The 20,485-nt window shown below is 47.7% G+C and overlaps 1 protein-coding gene across 2 annotated transcripts in view; it reads left to right on the forward strand.

The window, feature by feature from the left end:
• The window catches only part of XKRX (XK related X-linked), a 43,654-nt gene that overhangs the window by 10,166 nt on the left and 13,003 nt on the right, over window positions 1-20,485 (forward strand). For both annotated transcript variants that reach the window (XM_080990497.1, XM_080990498.1), the window contains 2 exons: window positions 6,737-7,957; window positions 18,571-18,830. In XM_080990497.1, coding sequence (XP_080846623.1) covers window positions 7,596-7,957; window positions 18,571-18,830 — 622 coding nt within the window. In that variant the 5' untranslated portion in view covers window positions 6,737-7,595. The remainder of the gene's footprint in view (window positions 1-6,736; window positions 7,958-18,570; window positions 18,831-20,485) is intronic.

The following is a 20,485-nucleotide window of genomic DNA, read 5'->3' on the forward strand; positions in this document are numbered from 1 at the left end:
AGGCGCCGTCCAGGTCATCAGTCTGGCGGACAGCCACACTTAAGGTCACTGTTGTTTCCCTCTCCTAGTTTCAATTTACTTTCTGTGCTCCAAGTCATGGATTTCTTCACAAGTGTACACATCCTTTACATATAATGCTGCTGCTCCTCCCTTTCAGTTTGGTCTATTCCTTTTGAACAGGTTATACCCCTCAATTCCTACATTCCAGTCATGAGTCTCATCCCACCAGGTTTCAGTAATGCCTACCAGGTCATACTTGCCATCCTGCATTAAAAGTTCCAATTCATCTTGCTTGTTTCCTATATTCTGTGGAGTATACTCATTTGTGTAGAGACAACTGAAATCATGAGTAGTTCCCTCCAGCGACTTCCTTCTTGTAGTTTCTTGCTCTTTAGCAGGTTTCTGGAGCACCACCTCAGTTTCCTGTGCATCTATGAAGCGATTATCCCCAGTACCAGGTGTTCTGTAAAGTTGCCTCCCTCTCCCTCAAGATCCAGTTTAAAGCTCTCCTGATCAGGTCTGCGAGACTCTTAGCAAACACGTTTGTCTAATCCACTGTTTAACTATGCACTATTTGAAGAAGTAATTTCTTTTGTCTGTCTTGAAATATTTAAGCCTGCAGCTTAAATAAAAGTCCCAAGGTCTAGTATTATGGGCGGGGGTGGGTGGGGGACTTTTCTCCATCCACTTGCCCCATGACATGTTTAATTTTATACATCTCAGTCATGTCTCCTCTTACTTGCCCTTTTTTTCTAAATTGAAAAGTTGCCGACTTTATGCATTATGCAACTTGAGCACTATGTTACTTCGGCATCAAACCTTGACTCAGCTACCTCCTCCAGGTTGGTAGCTTTGAATTCTCAGCCAGGAGTCACAGGTTGTGCACATGTGAGTGTGTTCAATTAGTGTGATGCAAGAATTTCTGGTGCAAACCATGACAACCGCTCAGAAATTGTCAGATCTTGGAGCAAAAAAAGAAAGAAAAGAAAAGAAAAGAAAAGAAAAAGAAAGCATTTCAGTTTTGAAATCAGTGATTAAAAATTAGTGCAGTTTTGAAAGGTTTCCAATTGTATCCAAGCACAGACAAAACCTGCTCCTTCTTCTCAGGGACTATCATGCAAAAATTGCTTACAATATCTTAAATTTGGTTAAAAACAATACAGCTTTGAAAGGTTTAGTTCACCGTCTTGATTCAGAATAGTTTCCAAATGTATCCAAACATAGACAAAAAACTGTTTCCTTTATCTGAGGAACCTCCATGCAAAATTTAGCTATGAGACAACTTTTCTGAATAAGGATTCAAATTATAAGAATGGAAATTCCAACTGAACACCAAGAGTAACTTTTGGGCAGTAAGAGCTGTTCAACAGCGGTACAAACTCCCTTGGAAGCTGGTGGAGACTCCTTTCATGGAGGTTTTAATGCAGTGGCTGGATGGTAATCTGTCAGGGATTCTTCAGTTGTGATGCCTGCATTGCAGGGGGCTGGACTAGATGACCCTTAGGGCCTTTCCAACTCTACAATTTTTTTTATTTACTCTAGTAGATGTATTTTATTAATATTTACCTAAATATGTTCAGATGTATAGAGGTTCCGGCTGTTCTATATTGACTTGCCCATGTCCCCTATCTATACCACCCCACAGGAAAGCCCCTCAGTAAAAAAATGACCGGCTATGAGCCTGCACTCAACTCTTTGCTCAATATGATACCCAGTTCCCTCAAACGTCCCTCTTACGTACTGGTTTCCAGACCCTTTGTCACCTTCCTCTGCACAGATTCCATAATTGGACACAGTATTTCAGGTATGGTCTGACCAAGGAAGAATTGGGCATTAATATTACTTCCCTTGATCTGGACACTATACAGTGGACACTCGGGTTGTGAACGTGATCCATGCGGGAGGCACGTTCGCAACCCGCAGCGTTCACAACCCGCAGCGCCGCATCTGCGCATGCGTGGGTAGCGATTCGGCGCTTTTGTGCATGCGCAAAGCGCGATTTAGTGCTTCTGAGCATGCGCGCCCGTTGAAACCCGGCAGTAACCTGTTCCGGTACTTCCCGGCTCCGGCGTGTCCGTAACCTGAAAAAACATAACCTGAAGTGTCTGTAACCCGAGGTATGACTGTACTTCTGTTGATGCAGGTTTTTTTGCTGCTGTGTCACACTGTTGATTCACGTTGTTGTCTGCTAGGACCCCCTAGAACAGCCTTTCTCAACCTGTGGGTCCCCAGATGTTGTTGAACTACAACTCCCATCACCCCTAGCTAGCAAGGCCAGGGATTATGGGAGCTGTAGTCCAACAACATCTGGGGACCCACAGTTGAGAACCGCTACCCTAGAACATTTTCACACATACTGTTGGCAATCCAGGTGTCCCCCATCCTGTATTTGTGAAGCTGGTTTTTCCTGCCTAAGTGTAGAGCCTATTGAAATTCATTTTGTTGGTTTGGGCCCAGTTCTCCAGTCTCTTAAGATCTCACCAACTTGGGGAACAACCAGCAATGCTCCTTCAGATGGTCTCAGTGACTGAGCTGGGATGTAAGATTTCAGGCAATCCCTGAGATACCCTTGACCTAAGTTGTTGTTCAGGGCTCTGCAAATTAATACAAGAACCCTGAATCTGGCTCAGTAGTAGATGGTCAGCCAGTGCAGCTGTTGGAACAATGGTGTTACATGATCTCTGCCAGAAGCTGTCAGCTGTCTGGCCACCACATTCTGCACCAGCTGGAGCTTCCAAGGCAAATCCAAGAGCAGCCCCACATAGAAAAACATACAGCAACCCAGACTTGGCCAGTGCATGGACTACAGTGATCAGGGTATCCCAGACCAGGAGTAGTCATAGTTGCAACCTATATGAAGATGGTAATAATAATAATAATAATAATAATAATAATAATATTTTTTTATTTATACCCCACCCTTCCCAGTTCAAAAACTGTGCTCAGGGTGGCTAACAACAAATTTAAAACACTTAATTGTAAAAGCAGCATAAAATACAGTATAAAAACATGCATAACAATAAAATTCAAAATTCAGAAATCAATTTAGGGGAAATAAGCATTAGAATAATCCCCAGGGCTAGCTGGCTGAATTGGTCCTACTTGGGCCAGCGAGGAGGCCAGGGGAGAATTAGCTGTGGGGTCTCAGAGCGGGTGATCTTCATAAAAGGGTAGGGGGAGAGAAGAGAAGGGAAATAAAAGATCAGGCTGAATTCAAATTAAAGGCCAGGCGGAATAGCTCTGTCTTACAGGCCCGATGGAAGGAGGTTAAATCCTGAAGGGCCCTAGTCTCATGGGACAGAGCATTCCACCAGGTCGGAGCCATCACTGAAAAGGCCCTGGCCCTGGTGGAAGATCACTTCCTTAGGGCCCAAGACCGCTAAACTTTGGTTATTCATGGACCTTAAATTCCTCTGCGGGGCATACCAGGAGAGGCGGTCCCGTAAATATGAGGGCCCTAAGCCACAAAGAGCTTTAAAGGTCAAGACCAGCACCTTGAACCTGACCCTATACTCCACCGGGAGCCAGTGCAACTGGTAAAGTACTCCTAGCCACAGAAGACACTTCGGCATCTAGTGACCAGTGGCGTAGCGTGGGGGGTGCAGGGGGGGCCGGCCTCACTGGGCGCAACATCTGGGGGGGCGCGCTCGCACTCGCAGCTCTCTGCCCCTACTTGGCTCACTCACTCTCTCTCACTGCAGTGCTGGCTGTGCGAATCCGATCCGAGCCGCTGGGTCGCCGCCCACTGTGGAGGGGGTGGGTGCCAGGCATGCGGTGCGGAGAGAGAGTGAGGAACTATCTGGGGGAGGGACAGTGCAGCGGCTGCCCAGCGCAGCGCTGAGCGCGGGAGAGAACCACACCAGACCAGACCAGGCAGCAGCAAGAAGAAGCTGGCAGCGGCGGCAGGTTAGGGCTTAGGGGACGCAAATTACTTGCCTTGCCCCGGGTTAGGGGGCGCAAATTACTTGCCTTGCCCCAGGTTAGGGGGCACAAATTACTTGCCATGCCCCGGGTGCTGACAACCCACGCTACGCCGCTGCTAGTGACAGAGACATACTTGGGCCTGGAGCATCAGCCCAGCCACATGATGGTTAAGAAGTGCAAGGGTTATGCAGTTGGGTCATCATGAGAGCACTGTGTGTGTGGATTTCTGCTGCATCCCCTTTCACACACAGCTCTCTCTCAGCCTCAGTTCAGCAACTGGAAATAACACTAAGACAGATGATTTCCTGTTTCCCAACATCACGGCCAGATTTACACAACCACTTTGCAGACTTCTTTTCTTCTTCTTGAAAAAGTTGTGAAAACATCTCCCCCCAATTCCAACAGTAAGCATGTTTCTTTAGAGGTTAAGTAGGTCCATCCACATTCTACATTTAAAAGACTACCATATCACCATAGGCAGTCATGGCTCGCTCCCCCCCCCCCCCCCCCAATCCTGGGAAGTGCAGCTTGTTAAGGGTACTGAAAGTTGTTAGAAAACTCCCTATTAATTACAATTCATAGAGTTCACTGGGAAGAGAGACTGATTCTTAAACCACTCGGGGGAAAATGTAGCTCTGCAGCAGATACCAACTTTGATGGAGAACGCGGCAGTCAACAACTTCTAGTCGTGATGGCTGGTTACTGCTTCCAGTCCTGGTGGTGATATGCTTCTTAATTAGGCCATGTCCACATTCCTGTTTACTTTGTGTTTCTGAGGGCTGAGAAACATCAATGTTCACCTGATGTTATCCAAAAGGCATATGTATCTTGTATTTTGTTAGAAAATACAACTGCTTGATGTGTTGTTTCTCAAACCCATTGGAGTCCCTAAGCCGTTCTGAAGTCATCTCTAGTCAAGGTGTGAACAGCTTTGCATAGGGCACATATATCCTCACCCCATCAACCTCTCCTGGAGGGTACAGAAATGAAGCTGATACTAACAAAGCTGTGCTGATGTGAACAGTTGTTGTGCGTGTGGGTGGGGAAGAGCTGTGAAACACAGTGGGGAAAAACTAACTCAACCGAGCTCTAAGTGTGGTATAGAGGTTAGAGGGGTCAATTAGGGGTGGGGACCTGGATCCAGTGAGCACACCAGGTCCTTACTTCCTCCATGGGACATGTTTTTTGACAAGAGAGCCCTGCCCACTTGTCACTCACATGATGTCGCAGTGATGCCAGGTGACCCATGATGCAGTTTGGAAGCAAAGAAACAGCATTTTGCAAGTGTTGCTGATCAGTTGGGCAGATGCCATACATCCTCATTTGGCATGCGAGATTGTTCTGGCTAAGCTACATGCACCTGCCCCTACACCTGATATCCAGTGTGACATCAGATGTGGGGCAGGTAAAGACGTGGTTGGGCAGAAAGTGGGCTTTGCGGGCCACTGCAAAACCTGCATGTGGGTTGAAATCAACACTCAGCAATGATGCCCACTGGTTGATTGTAGGGTCTGATGGGAAGAGTGAAATGGAGGAAAGACACATGTACACCACATTGAACTTTTTGGAGGAAAGGTGGGGTGTAAATGTAATTAAAATGATGGTGACAACAACAACAACAACAACCAGTTGCTAAGGAACAACACTGGGAGAGGTTTTATTACCCTCATTTCTTGCTCATGGACTTCCCAGAGACACCTGGTTGGCCACTGTGGCAAAACAGGGAAAAAAGATGCTTTGACTCTCAGGCTGTGCACCCAATTACTGTTTACTCCAATTCCAATGTGCTCTGGCATTTGAAGCTACACATGTGTTTAGCCACAATCCACCTGTGTCCTTCAGTTTCTTGAGATGCCTTTTCTCTTAGCCATTCCACCCAGTTTGAACATGTAAGCCATGGCTAAGCTGAGGTGTGTACATTTCAGACATCCATTGCACACCCAGATTACAGCGTGCGCGCAGAGGGTGGCTTCATTGAAAAGGAGCTTGCAGGAATTGCAGGCATGGGAAAACAAATCAGGCCATTTGCATCAGGTTAAGAAATTCATTTCCCCTCCCTGCAGTCTACAGCAAGATTAAATTGTGACCTGAAAAGTCTCAGCCTAGCCTTGATCTGATGGAGCAGGCCTCCTGGCTCTCTTCTGCTTTTCTCTCCCACTTCAGTACTGATAATGTTCATAGGTGCACAAGCTAGAGGCTGAAAGGCACTCCCCCCCCCCCAATCTCCTTTAGCAGCAGTGTAGCAGAAATTCAACAGGTGAAACTTCTCCATCTCATGCCTATGCTGGGATAGCCACATCTGTTGAATTTCTGCCTGCAGCAATTAAAGGCACAGGTCAGGACCTCCGTCAGAAAGAAAGGGCGGCCGCTGGTTAAGTTACAACCCTACTGCTGATCAAGCGAGGAGTTGCAGATGGCGGCGTCTTAAGGAATGTAACTCTGCCCTGTAGCAGGCGTGCACTAGGACCCAGCGTTGCCGCCAACAGCGAGTGCAGACACACCTGTTTTCCAAGATAAGACCAAACAGACAGGGCGAGCGAGTGCGCAGGGGGCGAGACGGAGAAGGGGAGAAATCTCACGTCTGGCTCCCAATCGGGCTGCGCAAAGGGGCTCTTTCTGGCCAGCCTTTCCCTCTGCTTGCTCTGCCAATTCGTGCGCTTCGCGGAGCGCACGGATCGGTCGCTAGCAAGACAGCTGGAAGGAAGCGATCGCCGACGCCTCCAGCCCGACGTCCTTCGTCGTGGCATCTGGGCTGCTTCTCGCCCCCGCCCTCCGCTGCTGACTTCTTGTCGTTTTCTGTTTTCCCCTTCAGCGGAGCTGAGCTGGCCCGAAGACCCCCGACGGCGACAGCGCGCTCTGGCGGAGTGAGAGTGACTGCGGACGCCGCCGTCTTCTTCTCAGCGGAGAAGGGAGACACGCCTCCCTCAGTTAAAAAGCGAGGGACTTCGGGTTTCTCTGCGCTTTAGAGCCGGAGGGTGCTGGAACTCCCACGTGGCTTTTGGAGCGAAGGAAATAAACAGCGGCTGTTTCTGGGAAGACCCTCTTCGCCTTGGATCGGTGGCGAGGGACTCAGGACTTCTTTGGAGGCTGGAAACACGAAGTCCCTCTGCAGGATCGATGCCGGAGAAGCCACCGGGATCAAGCCTGGGTTTCTTCGTGTGAATGTTCTTGACCTCATCGAAGCCTCCTTTCTCCTTCTGAGTCATCTGACTCGCTGATTTCTGGATCTGTCTAGGGTCGCCTTTGCGCTTGGCTTCCCGGCATTGTCTCTAGGAAAGAGCCATACTAAGTTTTCTGGCGTTTTGGAAGAACAGCCTCTGAAGCCGCGCCCCGGTTGCCGTAGAAACTCGGTTGCCGGGGTCTCAGTTTTACGCTTCTCTTCCCTTCCGCAAATGGGTGCGGGTGTAAAGGGGAAAGAACGCTGCTGGAGCTGGACCCCTTAATCGCCCGCTCTTCACTCCATATTGTAGGCTGGAGTCTGAAAAAAGAGAAACCTTGCAGAGTGGTGCATGTGCTGGTTTGTTTGCAGAGACAGACTACCTGCTGGTGGAAAGAGACTGTTGTCTGTAAAAAGGAACTTGGGTCAAAATTACTGGTCGCCTCCTCTTTAGGATCCCAAAGCCTCCATTGGAGGAGATCAGCTCTGGACTGGAGGGTCAGTGGGCCCCAGGATGGACACTGTGTGTAACATTTCCAGTGGGGAATGGTCAGACCAGGTCCTTCCCAGGGTGGCAGGGTACCAACCCCGCCACGTAGTGCGCAGAGTCGCATCCCAGACTGTGACCAAGGTGAACCCGCCCATAGGGATCGCCTTTATCACCCTCCTCTACTGTGCAGAGATTTCTTCTGCCTGCGTCGTGAGCTATGCCTACAGCTGCTCCAATGATGTCTTCTGGCTCTCCCTGACTCTCCTCTTGATGCTGATACCTGCCGTCATGGACCAACTTACCCTCATCTTTGTGAACCGGGACCTGACTAGTGACCAGCCCTTTATCCTTTTCATGCATCTTGTGTTGCTGGGTCCTCTCATCAGGTGAGCCGTGCTAGCAACTTTGTTTGGAGAAGGTGCCATATAGCTCAGTGGTGGAGCATCTGCCTCACAAACAGGGGGGTCCCAGGTTCGATCCTCAGCATCTCCAGGTAGCATTGGGAATTCCTCCTGCCTGAACTCCCGGAAAAACTCCTGCTGTAGATAGTACTAAGCTAGATGAAGCAGTGGCTAGGGAAGGACTATAGTAGCTCAGAGGTAGAGCATCTGATTTGCATGCAGAAGGTTCCAGGTTCAGTCCCTGGCATCTCCAGGGAGGGCTGGGGAAATACTTTCTGCTTGAAATCCTGGAGAGACACTGCCTGTCAGTGCAGACATTACTGAGCTAGAAGGGTCAATTGCCTGCCTCCATATAAGGCAGCTTCCTAATTCCCTCCCCCTGCCCACCCCCCTCAACTTTACTCAGCAGGGAGCTTTACCCAGCAGGGAGCTGGAGGGTTCTTTGTGTAGAACTGCAGTCATAAGCTCTGAGCTTAGAAAGAAGAAAGGAGATGCAGGTGGCGCTGTGGTCTAAACCACAGAGCCTAGGACTTGCTGATCAGAAGGTTGGCGGTTCGAATCCCTGCGATGGGGTGAGCTCCCGTTGCTCGGTCCCTGCTCCTGCCAACCTAGCAGTTCAAAAGAACATCAAAGTGCAAGTAGATAAATAGGTACCGCTCCAGCGGGAAGGTAAACGGTGTTTCCGTGCACTGCTCTGGTTCGCCAGAAGCGGCTTAGTCATGCTGGCCACATGACCTGGAAGCTGTACGCCAGCTCCCTCGGCCAATAAAGTGAGATGAGCACCGCAACCCCAGAGTCGGCCACGACTGGACCTAATGGTCAGGGGTCCCTTTACCTTTACCTTAGAAAGAAGAAAGCAAAAGGCTGTTGCAAGTTACTGTGTGTGTGTGTCCTGAAAACAAGCAATGCCATATTTAATTGAATGTAATGCACACCTTTTTTGGCCAAATTATGGTGTGCATTAGGGTGCACATTAGATTTGATGGCGCCAGCAAATACTTTTTTGGTTTCAAGGTTTTGAAAATTGAGTTGTGCATTAGATTCAATGGTGCATTAGTTTCGCATAAGTACGGTAACATCTTCCATAAATGATACAGCACCCTATTATGCTTCTTAAGGTTGCTGCTCCTGCTCATTCTGCTGAGTGGGGCCCTGGACCTTTGACACTCAGTAGTGGGGCAGGAGAGCTGGAAGAAAATTCACATCTGGCAGCCAATGTGCCCCTTTGTTTTCAAATAGTACATGGGTAGACGAGTCTAAAAAGCCTGGAACACAAAACTTTACAGCCCTCTAGTGACTATGTTGGCTTATTTACCAGAAGTAATGTACTGTATTTAGCGTTAACTATGGGAATGTATACTTGATTCTGACTAAACTAAGCGTCCCAGAGCAAAATATACATCAGGAAGCTGTGTTTGGTCAGAATCAAGTATATACTTCCAGAGTTAATGCTAAATACATTGCTTCTGGTAAATGAGCCACCATATCTGCTAGAGGGCCATGAAAATTTTTGCCCTGGACTTTTGAGACTCTTTTACCCATGTACTATCAGAAACCAAAGAAGCAAATTGGTAGCCAGGTGTGAAATATATTGGCATTATTTCATCTCTCCTATCCCACCACACAATTCTAGCCTCAGAGGCAGTTTTAGGGTAGTGCAACCTGTTCGGCCACATTGGCCATTGTGCTGCACGGGCCATCACAACAATGCTGTAGAACGGAACGCAGAGGGTACCCCAATTTTAGCATCACACAGGGTGGTGCTGAAATTTGAGAGCCCAAAGTCTGCCACTGCTAGCCTGATGATAGCTCTGGCCAAGTGCCATTCAGAATACTGAAAACTCATCTGTCCATTTGGAAGTGCCATTCAGCACTCCTAGCATCATTGCATAGGAATGGGGAACTTCAGGTCTGGGGGGGGGGCAAATACGGCCCTCTAGACATATCTAACTGGCCCTCGAGACTCTCACTAGGCCATGCCCCTTCTCCAGGCCACATCCCCATTCACGGTGCTGTGCTTTTGCTTGGCTGGAATGTGCCCTTGTTAACAATGCCTTTTACTTTCCTGGAGGGTGACACAAGTGGTGTGTGTGGTGTTTGTGTGTAGGAACCTTTGAATTTTTTTGCAGCTATAATGTAGACCACTATAGAAATGTAAGAACCACACCTGTCACACCTGTTGTTCTATCCTCTGACCCTGCCCACCACTAGCAAGCAGCCTACCAGACGACTGTCTGCAAGGGAATACAGCTCTTGCTCTGACAAAGGTTCCCCACCCATGAGTGAACAGGGACCCCCGCCCCCACTTCCAATCCTGTCTTTGCAAGGGCTGAAACACCAATTTCGCTATGAAACTGGAAAGCTGCAGGATTCATTGACTTGCAGAAGATGCTGCACTTTGGGGCTGTGATTTTTGAAGCATAAAGCATGCACAGCCCTTGGTTGTCCCACACTTGGTGCAATTGACACATGGTGCACATGGGGCCAGATTGCCCAACGCAAACAAGCAAAACCTAGCCTGCATGCGATGGGGGCAGTGGGACTGAATGGGGCAGCAGTGCTGGAAGGAGGCAATTTAATCCCCGCACTCCACATGCCATTTTCACAAGCAGAATTTATTCTCCAAAGATATTTTTAGTCCCACTGTGGGGAGAAAAGTTCTTGTTCCCACGGTGCTGCTGTCCTGATCCAATTAGACCTCCCTCCATGAATGTCTCCCAAGTTAAGAAACAAAACAGCAGGAGATCCAATCACATAGGAAGCTGCCTTATACAAAGTCAGACTATTGGACCATCTGCCTTGGTATTGTGTACACTGGCTGGCAGTGGCTGTTAGGGTTTCAGATGAGGAGCTTTTCCTACCTGGAGATGCTGGGAATTGAACCTGGAACCATCCGCATGCAAAGCAGGTGCTCTGTCCCTGAGCTATGATGGTCCCCATTGAACTACCACCCTCGCAAATGTATCATCATGTCTACTTTGACCCTCCATCATTTATACTACTTTAGGACTTCAGACACAGGTGTAGTGGAGGGGCCAGAGACTGAGATGCAAGTTGGACTGATGGGTTAATTGAGTGGCAGTGCAGGAGCAGGTAAAAGGTGAGCAGCCTGCTACTCGAATCACCTCCAAAGGGTCTTGTCCAAATGTTTTCAGGTGGGACCCCAGAAGTGAAGGGAGAAGAACTCCAGAGTTTTGAAAAGCTGCTTCACACTAGTTTCTTAAGGGAGCTGGGAGTTGTTGGGAGACCCCTACTCCCCTTACAGAGCAACAATTCATGGAGAAGAGGGATTGACTGTTAAACTGGGAATTGAAGTTCTTTGAGGGGAATAGTGTTAAGTTGTGGGCGAACATATCAGACGACACAGCAATTCCTCAAACAGCTCTTGTTTATTCAAAGGCCAGAACAGAACTGAACTGAAGAGCTCAGTCAGCCTGCTTATATAGAGCTCCAGAACAACGTAACTGTAGCAACTTTCTAAAACTATCCAATCACTGAACATCACTTTCGATCCTTCATTTGCATACAAACTATCCAATCACTGAACGTCACTTTCGATCCTTCATTTGCATAACTATCTACAGTATCCCCCTGTTGGCCCAGGGTGAGAACTTCAGTACATAACAAATAGGGGTCTCCTAACAACTCTTAGCACCCCTAACAAACTACAGTACCCAGGATTCTTTGCAGAAAGCCTGACTGTTTAAAGCAGGGTTCGCCAAACTTGCGTCTCCAGCTGCTTCTGGACTACAGTTCCCACCATCCCTGATCACTGTTCCTGCTAGCTAGGGATGATGGGAGTTGTAGTCCAGCAACAGGGGAGAGCCAATTTTGGGAAACCCTGGTTTAAAGTATGATACTTTCTTTTTGCCTTGCGAGCACATCCCAGCTGCCTTCAGAGAATCATATGCACTCTGTAACGATGGGAACTTGCTGTTTTCAATCTGCTTGCTTTCCAAGGTGAAAGGTCGTTGGCTGCCTCCTTTAGGCAGCATAGCAAGGAAGCTGGTTTGATCCCATGAGTCAAACAGGGGGGTGGGTGTCAGCAAAGGCTGTAATTCTTAACCCTGCCTCTGCTTGTCCAGATGTTTCATTCTCCACTCCCCACCCCAGTCTCTGCTTTGCTCTTCTTCCACCTCTTTGAGTGCAGGAAGGGAAGTGGGTGGGGAGCTCTTTTTGGAATGCTCTTCACATTGGAACCCCACCCCCCACAAACTTTGGAGGCTGCTGTGAATGTGGTAGTTGTGGAACACAGTGCAGAAGAGAAATAACATGCATAAATTTTACATTCATTGTTATAGACAGATGTGGTTTTCCTTGCTCAAGACGCAAGGCTTTATGTTATTAATTAAAAACATTTATATCTGCTTTTGTCACGCTGATGCCCTCCTGATATTTTGGGCTGCAACTGCAATCATGCTGCTGCCAGCATGGGTTGGAGGCTGATGGGAGTTGTAGTCCAAAACGTTTAGAGGGCACCAGGTTGGGGAAGGCTGCTTTGTAGCCTGCCATCTACCAGCTTTATAATCCCCAAGGCAGCTTAACAAAATACTTTTGTTTTGTTACTTGCCACACTCCAAGGCACTCAAGGCAGCGTATATAATTCTCCCGAACTCCATTTTATCCTCTCAACAACCCTGTGAGGTTGATAAGACAGAGAGATAGTGACTGGCCCAACTTCACCCAGTGAATTTCACGGCTGAGTGGGTGATTTGAACCCTGGTCCTAGTCTGCACACTCCTAATCACTACAATGAATTGGCTGCAATTAAATGATGCAGACTATCAGATCATCATCTGTTATTATTAGCCAACCAAAGCAGCAAAAGCATGACACTCCTTACAAATTAAAATGGCCAGGACACTCCGAAAACTCCTTGGAAGAGAACTGAACAGCTTGGTAGGTTTCTGGATGAAACATCGGCTCTGGATCCATTCCAGTCTGGCTTCCGCACTGGTCATGGGACCGAGACGGCTCTGGTCGCTCTAACAGATGATCTCCGCAGGCAGCTGGATCGAGGCGGGTCGGGGCTGCTGATTCTTCTAGACCTGTCAGCAGCCTTCGACATGGTCGATCATGAACTCCTGGACCACCGCCTTGCCGACGTGGGGATCCAGGGCACAGTCCTTCAATGGCTGAGCTCGTTTCTCTCCGGTCGGGGACAGAGGGTGGCGCTTGGGGGGGAATTGTCATCCCGCCACTCCTTGGTGTGTGGAGTGCCTCAGGGTGCGATACTCTCCCCGATGCTTTTTAACATCTTTATGCGCCCCCTCGCCCAGCTTGTCCGGAGTTTTGGGCTGGGTTGCCATCAGTATGCCGATGACACCCAACTCTATCTGTTGATGGATGGCCATCCTGACTCGGCCCCAGACACACTGACCAGATGTTTGGAAGCTGTGGCTGGATGGTTACGTGGAAGCCGGTTGAAGTTAAATCCTTCGAAGACAGAGGTCCTCTGGCTGGGATGGGACGATATGGGATTGGGGGGGCAACTCCCATCTCTTGCGGGGGTGCAATTAGTGCCAGCACCGTCCGTTAAGAGTTTGGGTGTAATCTTCGATACCTCCCTCTCTATGGAGGCGCAGATTACAGCTATAACAAAGGCGGCATTTTTTCATCTCCGCCAAGCTAAGCAGTTGGCCCCTTATCTCTCTCGCCCTGACCTAGCCACTGTGATCCACGCGATGGTCACCTCCAGACTGGATTATTGTAACTCGCTCTACGTGGGGCTGCCCTTGAGACTGACCCAGAAACTCCAGCGGGTGCAGAATGCCGCGGCGAGACTCCTTATGGGGTCTTCGCTGCGAGATCACATTCATCCAGTACTATACCAGCTGCACTGGCTCCCGGTGGAGTACAGGATCAGGTTTAAGGTGCTGGTTTTAACCTTTAAAGCCCTATACGGCCTAGGACCCTCGTACCTACGGGACCGCCTCTCCTGGTATGCCCCACAGAGGAACCTACGGTCTGCAAATAAAAGCATCCTGAAGGTCCCAGGCCTCAGAGAGGTTAGGCTGGCCTCAACTAGAGCCAGGGCTTTCTCGGCTGCGGCTCCAATCTGGTGGAACGCTCTGTCACAAGAGACTAGGGCCCTGCGGGACCTGACATCTTTCCGCAAGGCCTGCAAGACAGAGCTGTTCCACCAGGCCTTTGGTCAGGGCCCAGCCTGACTCCCTCCTCTGGCAACCTGCACAGAACTTTGCTTAACGGTTGCCATTAATTTGATTTTAATTAATTTTTATAATGAAATGTTTTAGAATGTTGGATTATTTGATTGTTTGATTATTTGTTTGTTGTTAGCCGCCCTGAGCCTGGCTTTGGCTGGGGAGGGCGGGATATAAATAAATTTTATTATTATTATTATTATTATTATTATTATTATTATTATTATTAACTGCCTTGGGTGGTGACCTGAAAGCCAGCAGGGAAGGAGTGAGGCAAATGTGTCCCTGCAAAGGAAGTCCCACAGTTGCAGTGGACCTGACGAGGAGTCCCATGTACCCATCTACTGTAGTTGGGTGGTGAGAGCCCATGGAGCAGAGCCTCCACACAAAAAAGCCCCACACCTTATCAAACAATCCTATGCATGTCTGTTCTGAAGAAAGCCCCACTGAGTTCAATGGGACTTGCTCCCAGGTAAAAGTGTGTAATATTGCAGCCTTAATATACGTAAGAGAAAGGAGTGGATCTGTAGGTATGCTGGCCCCAGATCATTGGGGATTTTAGAATTCAAACTTTGAATTGGGCTGGAGAACTAACTTGAAGCCAGTGATGTTGTTTATGGTTTAGTGGAACATGCACAGGTTGGAACAAGACCAGGCAAGCCCCAGTGTTGTGTGTTTCCTTTCTTCCACGTGGCCAGGTGTACTTTAGCAGTGTTTACTTGCTGTTTCCCTTAAAGTTAGCATGTTCCTGTGTCTGACTCCAGGATTGTGGTTTGCTGCAACTAATGGTTCATTTAAGCAAGCCAGCTTCTTCATGCCAAATGCTTCTTCTTTCTCCAGCTTAAGCCTGAAGTACAAAATCATTAGGGTTCTCCCTCTCTGTCCTGCCAGCCCTGTTGGCCAGCATTCCTCTGACTGGCCAAGCCGGGAAGGTCCTGTACTCTGCCTGCTTTTACCCTGTGCTTTATTTAGCCCTCATTTATTTGCCCTGTGCTCTACCCTTCAATTTCAGTCTTCCCCCTCCCTCTCTCACTGGTGAGGGAATGGAGTGAAGCTGCCATCAGTACTATTCTTAGCATATGGAACTCGTCAAAGAGCCATTCTTTAAGTTTTCTGTTTGCGGACTTCGCCTCCCTTTCATTCCAGGTTGAACGAAGCTTTGAAAGCATAATGCACAAGGCAGTTTATGGGGCCTTGGGAGGAGTGGGCAAAGACAGAGGGATGCAAATTTTAGCATGTTTTGGGGCTGGATCATTCATGTGAGATGACGAGAGGCTCCCGGATTCCCCAAAATAACAAAAAGTCTTGTGGCACCTTAAAGACTTTAACACTTATTTTGTGACATAAAAGACAAATGTAGCCAAGGTTGGTCCATAAGGGAAAAAAATAAAATCCAAAAGCTGGGTCATAACTTTTATTAGAACCAACCAAAATGCCACAAAAATGTGGCAACTTTTTGAATTCTCCCATCAGGTGAGGTATTATACAAAGCAGGGAGGGTGGCAGTGGGAGGTGGGAATGAAGGAAAACCAAAACAGTGCAGAAATTAGGCTGGATGTGGTAACCATGAAGCCAAATTATAGGCTTGGTTCCAAGATGGTGATTGCAGGCTGACGTGAGTCCCTCCCAGGTGTTACAGGTATGAAGTCACACACCTATGGTTCTGAGGTGAAGAAGCCATGGCTGCTCCTCCCCAAATTAATACCTGGTTTGTCATTTCCGGCTTCTAACTTGAAGGATTGCCACATTTTCCTGACAATTTGGTTGGTCCCAAAAAAGGTTTTTCCCAAATTTAGGCTGTGTTCAGACATGGGGGTTTATTGTATCCATTTCTAATGCTCCCATTTATACCTCATTACCTGTCATTTTGATTAACAAGCTGCCGTGTTGCACTAAATCTTAGATTGTGGGGAAGAGTTGCATGCTCGTCCCATGAGCAGCTGTGGCATGATCATGAGAAACATAGGGAAGTTAACAGGGCTGTGACATAGACTTCCATGAACAAGAGTTCACTTCATCAGATGTGTGAAGTGGATACACAGACAGATACACATAAAGGAATAAAATGGTAAACAGAGAAGTCAGAAAGTCGGTGAAAGGCAAGGGGTACAGTCTCAAATGTTTCTATGCAAAGCTGAGATGTATACAAAATAAACATATTGACGAATTTCTTCCAGCTAAGGACACACCTCATGTATCTGATGTAGGCTCTAGCCTACAAAAACACTGACAGACACATATCAAAATCCGATGCATGCTTGCATCTGAGTAATAATTCCCAGGATCTATTCACTTGGAATGGCCTATGAGATTATGTTCTGCAATTGCTGAACACAGGTTCTGTCAGTACTTTCCTGGTCTCATCCCAAGTCCCTGTAACCTTTGAGTTATGCAGAAGTTTCCAGGTTCCCTGAATCTCCAGCTAGAAGCCGGGAAAGACTTGAGTTTCCTGTTTGAAACCCAGAAAAGCTGCTGCCAGTTGGCATAAACACTGCTGAGGTAGACAGATCAAAGGTTTAACTCTGTATATAAGGCTGCTTCCTACATCTGAGAATCCTGTGTATGGTAGCACAGGGATGGGGAAAGCTTTACCAGTTGATATTCTGGCCGCTGTGTAGCCATGAAAAGCACAGGATCTATGTCTGGTGCTGTGTGGACACCATACATTTAAAGCACATGGCTTTTCCCTCAAAGAATCCTGGGAAATGTAGTTTGCTAAGGGTGCTTGGAATTGTAGTTCTGTGGGGTGACTACAGTTCCCAGGATTCTTTTGGGGAAGCAATGTGCTATAAATGTACTTTATGGTGTATATGCAGCCTTGGTCAGAGGTACCGCACCTGCTTTGCATACAAACCGTTCCAGGTTGAATAGGATCAAAACAGACCCTGTTTTGAATCCCTAGAGAGCCTCTTCCTGTCCACACAGCTAATACTGGGCTAGATGGCCAAAGGCTAGATGGCTTATTCTGATTCAGAATAAGGCAGCTTCCCATGTTCATATGAGTCTGAGTTGGAGAAAGAGGGGGTCTTTGCCTAAAGGAATGACCTCATGGCTCCCTCAAGACGCACACCACCACCGTCCCCGTAGCTACCTGAAAGGCCTAGCCTCTCTTTCTCTTCTTTTAATTGGCACTGCTGGACCACAGTGCATTAAAAATTGTTTGCTTTTGTTTAAAAAAATTAAAAAGAAAAAGAAAAAAAGAGGTGGTCTGCTTAAAAAAAAATAAGCGGTCAAAAAGCCAAAAAACAAAACACTGTCAGGTTGGTGGAGCTGAAAGCATGTCGCTCTAGTCGTGGTGAGTCATTCTGGAGGAAAAGCACTGCTTTGTCCCCATCAAAATGTCTTGCTGGATCATTCGAAGAGGGTGTGTGCTCTCAGTCTCATATTTTGCCTTGGGAGACAGTTGTGGGTGTGCTGCTTTTAAAACTGTGGGAAAGTCCTGAGCGGCGGACGCGTTCGGAAGCTGGATGTTTATCACCTGCTCATAGCTAACGTTTGAGATCGGCAGTTTCTTGTTATAGCTACTACTACTTCTGCAGCAACAGATAATGAACCGGAAGGAAATAGGCAACCCCAGTGGAGGGCAGAAAGGAGACAAAGCTCTATTTGCAGACCTTTGGGTGATTTGCTATAGATCTGACTCCAAATCATGCAGCAGCAGCAGCAGTGGCAACAACAACAAAAAAATTCATTTTTTAACTATTCTAAATCAGGCTGAAAAATAGTGGACCTTTGTGTGTAAAAAGACATTGAGTTCAGATTTGGTACGATAACCTATTTCTTGGGCTAAAACGTATCCATAGGTGGTATTATTAGTATGAAATATTATTTTATTATATTTACATTTCACATTTCCTCCTGGGAGCTCTGAGCAGTGTAGATGGTTCATTCCCTCTCCCTGCAAGGTAGGTTAGACTGAGAAATGGCGACTGTCCAAGGTCATCCATTGAGCTTTAATGCCTGAGTGGGAATTTGAAACCTGGGCTTCCGGGCACTAGTTCAACACTCTAGCCACTACACCGTGTTGCTCTTCTCCCTTTCCCTCCACATCACTATTTTACACTTGGCTTTGGTTGAGAATGATGGCGTTGGACTATATCAGAGTTCTTCAGCTTTGGGTCTCCAGGTGTTTTGGGACTACATCATCCCCAACCACTTTAGCCAATGGTTTGGGATGATGGTGGGAATTGTCCAACTACACCTGGAGACTCAAGGCTGAAGAAGGCTGGACCAAGGGTATTCCAATATCCTTTGCAACCCTAACGTCCTATGGCTGAAACCCTGGCTCAAAATACCATCAGACTTTTACTCTCCCCCCACTCCCAAAACAACACATGAATATCCATGAGTATGTCTGTTTGCTTCTCCCTTGTGAAGACCTTAAGAGAAGGGCTGGTGGCTTCTATACTGATCCTGACTCTTTCTTTCATGCAGGTGCTTAGAGGCCATAGTGATGTTCTGCAGGTTGGGGAAGGAGGAAGAGCCCTACGTCACCATCACTCGCAAGAAGCAGATCTACAAGAACGCTGAGATTGAGCTGGAGCAGGAAGTGGGTCACCTGGTGCGCAGGCTGGTCACCCACCGCAACGCTTTCAAGCGCATGGCTGTCATCCAGGCCTTCCTAGGTTCTACCCCGCAGCTCACGTTGCAGCTCTATGTCAGCGTTGTGGAGCAGGAGGTCCCCACCAGCAGAGGTAAAAGGCGGAGCAGAGCATTGCAGGTCTTTACTGTGCAGAATGGGAGGGGACTTAAAGGGCATGGGTTTTCAGCTAGGAGCCAGTTTGCTTGTCTGGTGCAAACTATAAAGGGTTTGGGAGGAGGGTCGTGGGGACGCGGGTGGTGCTGTGGTCTAAACCACAGAGCCTAGGGTTTGCCGATCAGAAGGTCGGCTGTTCGAATCCCTGTGACGGAGTGAGCTCCTGTTGCTCAGTCCCAGCTCCTGCCAACCTAGCAGTTCGAAAGCACGTCAAAGTGCAAGTAGATAAATAGGTACCTCTCCGGTGGGAAGGTAAACGGCGTTTCCGTGCACTGCTCTGGTTCGCCAGAAGCAGCTTAGACGTGCTGGCCACATGACCCGGAAGCTGTACTCCGGCTCCCTCGGCCAATAAAGCGAGATGAGTGCCGCAACCCCAGAGTCATCCGCAACTGGACCTAATGGCCATGGGTCCCTTTACTTTTATACCATTTTAATAGCCCTGGAGAGTCCTGGCAGCCACAGTTTGTTTACATTGCTGACCTCACAGAATGGCAGTTCCCAGAACCCTTAACAAACTATGATTCTGATGATTATCCAGGATTGCTGGACAGTGACATGATAGTGCTTCAAATGTATGGTGTGATTGTAACCTTTCTCTCTCTCACTGCTCTCTCCTGACTCAAACAGGGTCTAGACTTGCAACAGAATAAGGCATTGCAAATGCTAGGATGGTAAGGGTGGGCAGTTGCACTTCAGAATGCCTGGGATGCATATTCCTCATTCAAACAAACAAAACAAAAACACAGTGCCAATAGAAAATTAAGGCATATGGCACAGAAGGCTAGAAGGCTTCTATCCCAGCTTTGTACCTGCAGTGCTAGGTTTCTGTTTGCAGGGAGGTTGTTGTTGTTTTAATTTTTTTTAAACAAGATTTGTATAACACTTAATCTAAAAACAAATCACTACGCAGTTTACAAAAACGTATAAAATCTTCATTAAATAATATTAATTTAGAGTAGCAATAAAAGTAGATGTAATAAAATTGCTAAAATATAAAATACAATCAGATTTTTAAATTTAAAAACCCCATATATGATAAAATTACATGTCCAGGTAGATTTGTTTAAACCAAAAAGTTTTAAGCAGGTGGCAAAGACATGTAAGGGAACGTTAAAAAATGCAGCCATGTTGCCCAACTTTCTACAGGCTCTGTTCTTCCACCTTTAATAACCGTTCACCCTGCAGAAAGTAAGCAGGTAGGTGAAGTTTATTTTAGAAGGGAGTTAAAGAATAGCTGTCAACCGTCCCTTATTTGGCGGGAAACTCCCTTATCCCAGTGCCGTTTTCCGCTGCTGTCCCTTATTGATGATGCCCCTTGAATTTCCCAGGTTTCAAAGGAAGCAGCTCCTTTCCCTCCCTCCCTCCCTGCCGGCCAGGGAGGAGGAGGCTCCAACTGGGTTGCTTGGCTGCGTTGCTCACCCAATAAGGAGTCTAAGAACGACTGGGGGTGGAGCTTGCATGCCTTGTGCCGATCAAATCGGCCGTGTTGCCTGGGGACTCACCTTTGCTCAGCGCTTCCCAGCGGAGAGGTGACGGTGGTTTTCCTTGCTGCATCCCCTTTGCCAGGTTGCTGTGCTGTGGGAACCACCGCTT

Source organism: Podarcis pityusensis, assembly GCF_964106645.2.
Source record: "Podarcis pityusensis genome assembly, chromosome: Z".
Classification (NCBI taxonomy): domain Eukaryota; kingdom Metazoa; phylum Chordata; class Lepidosauria; order Squamata; family Lacertidae; genus Podarcis; species Podarcis pityusensis.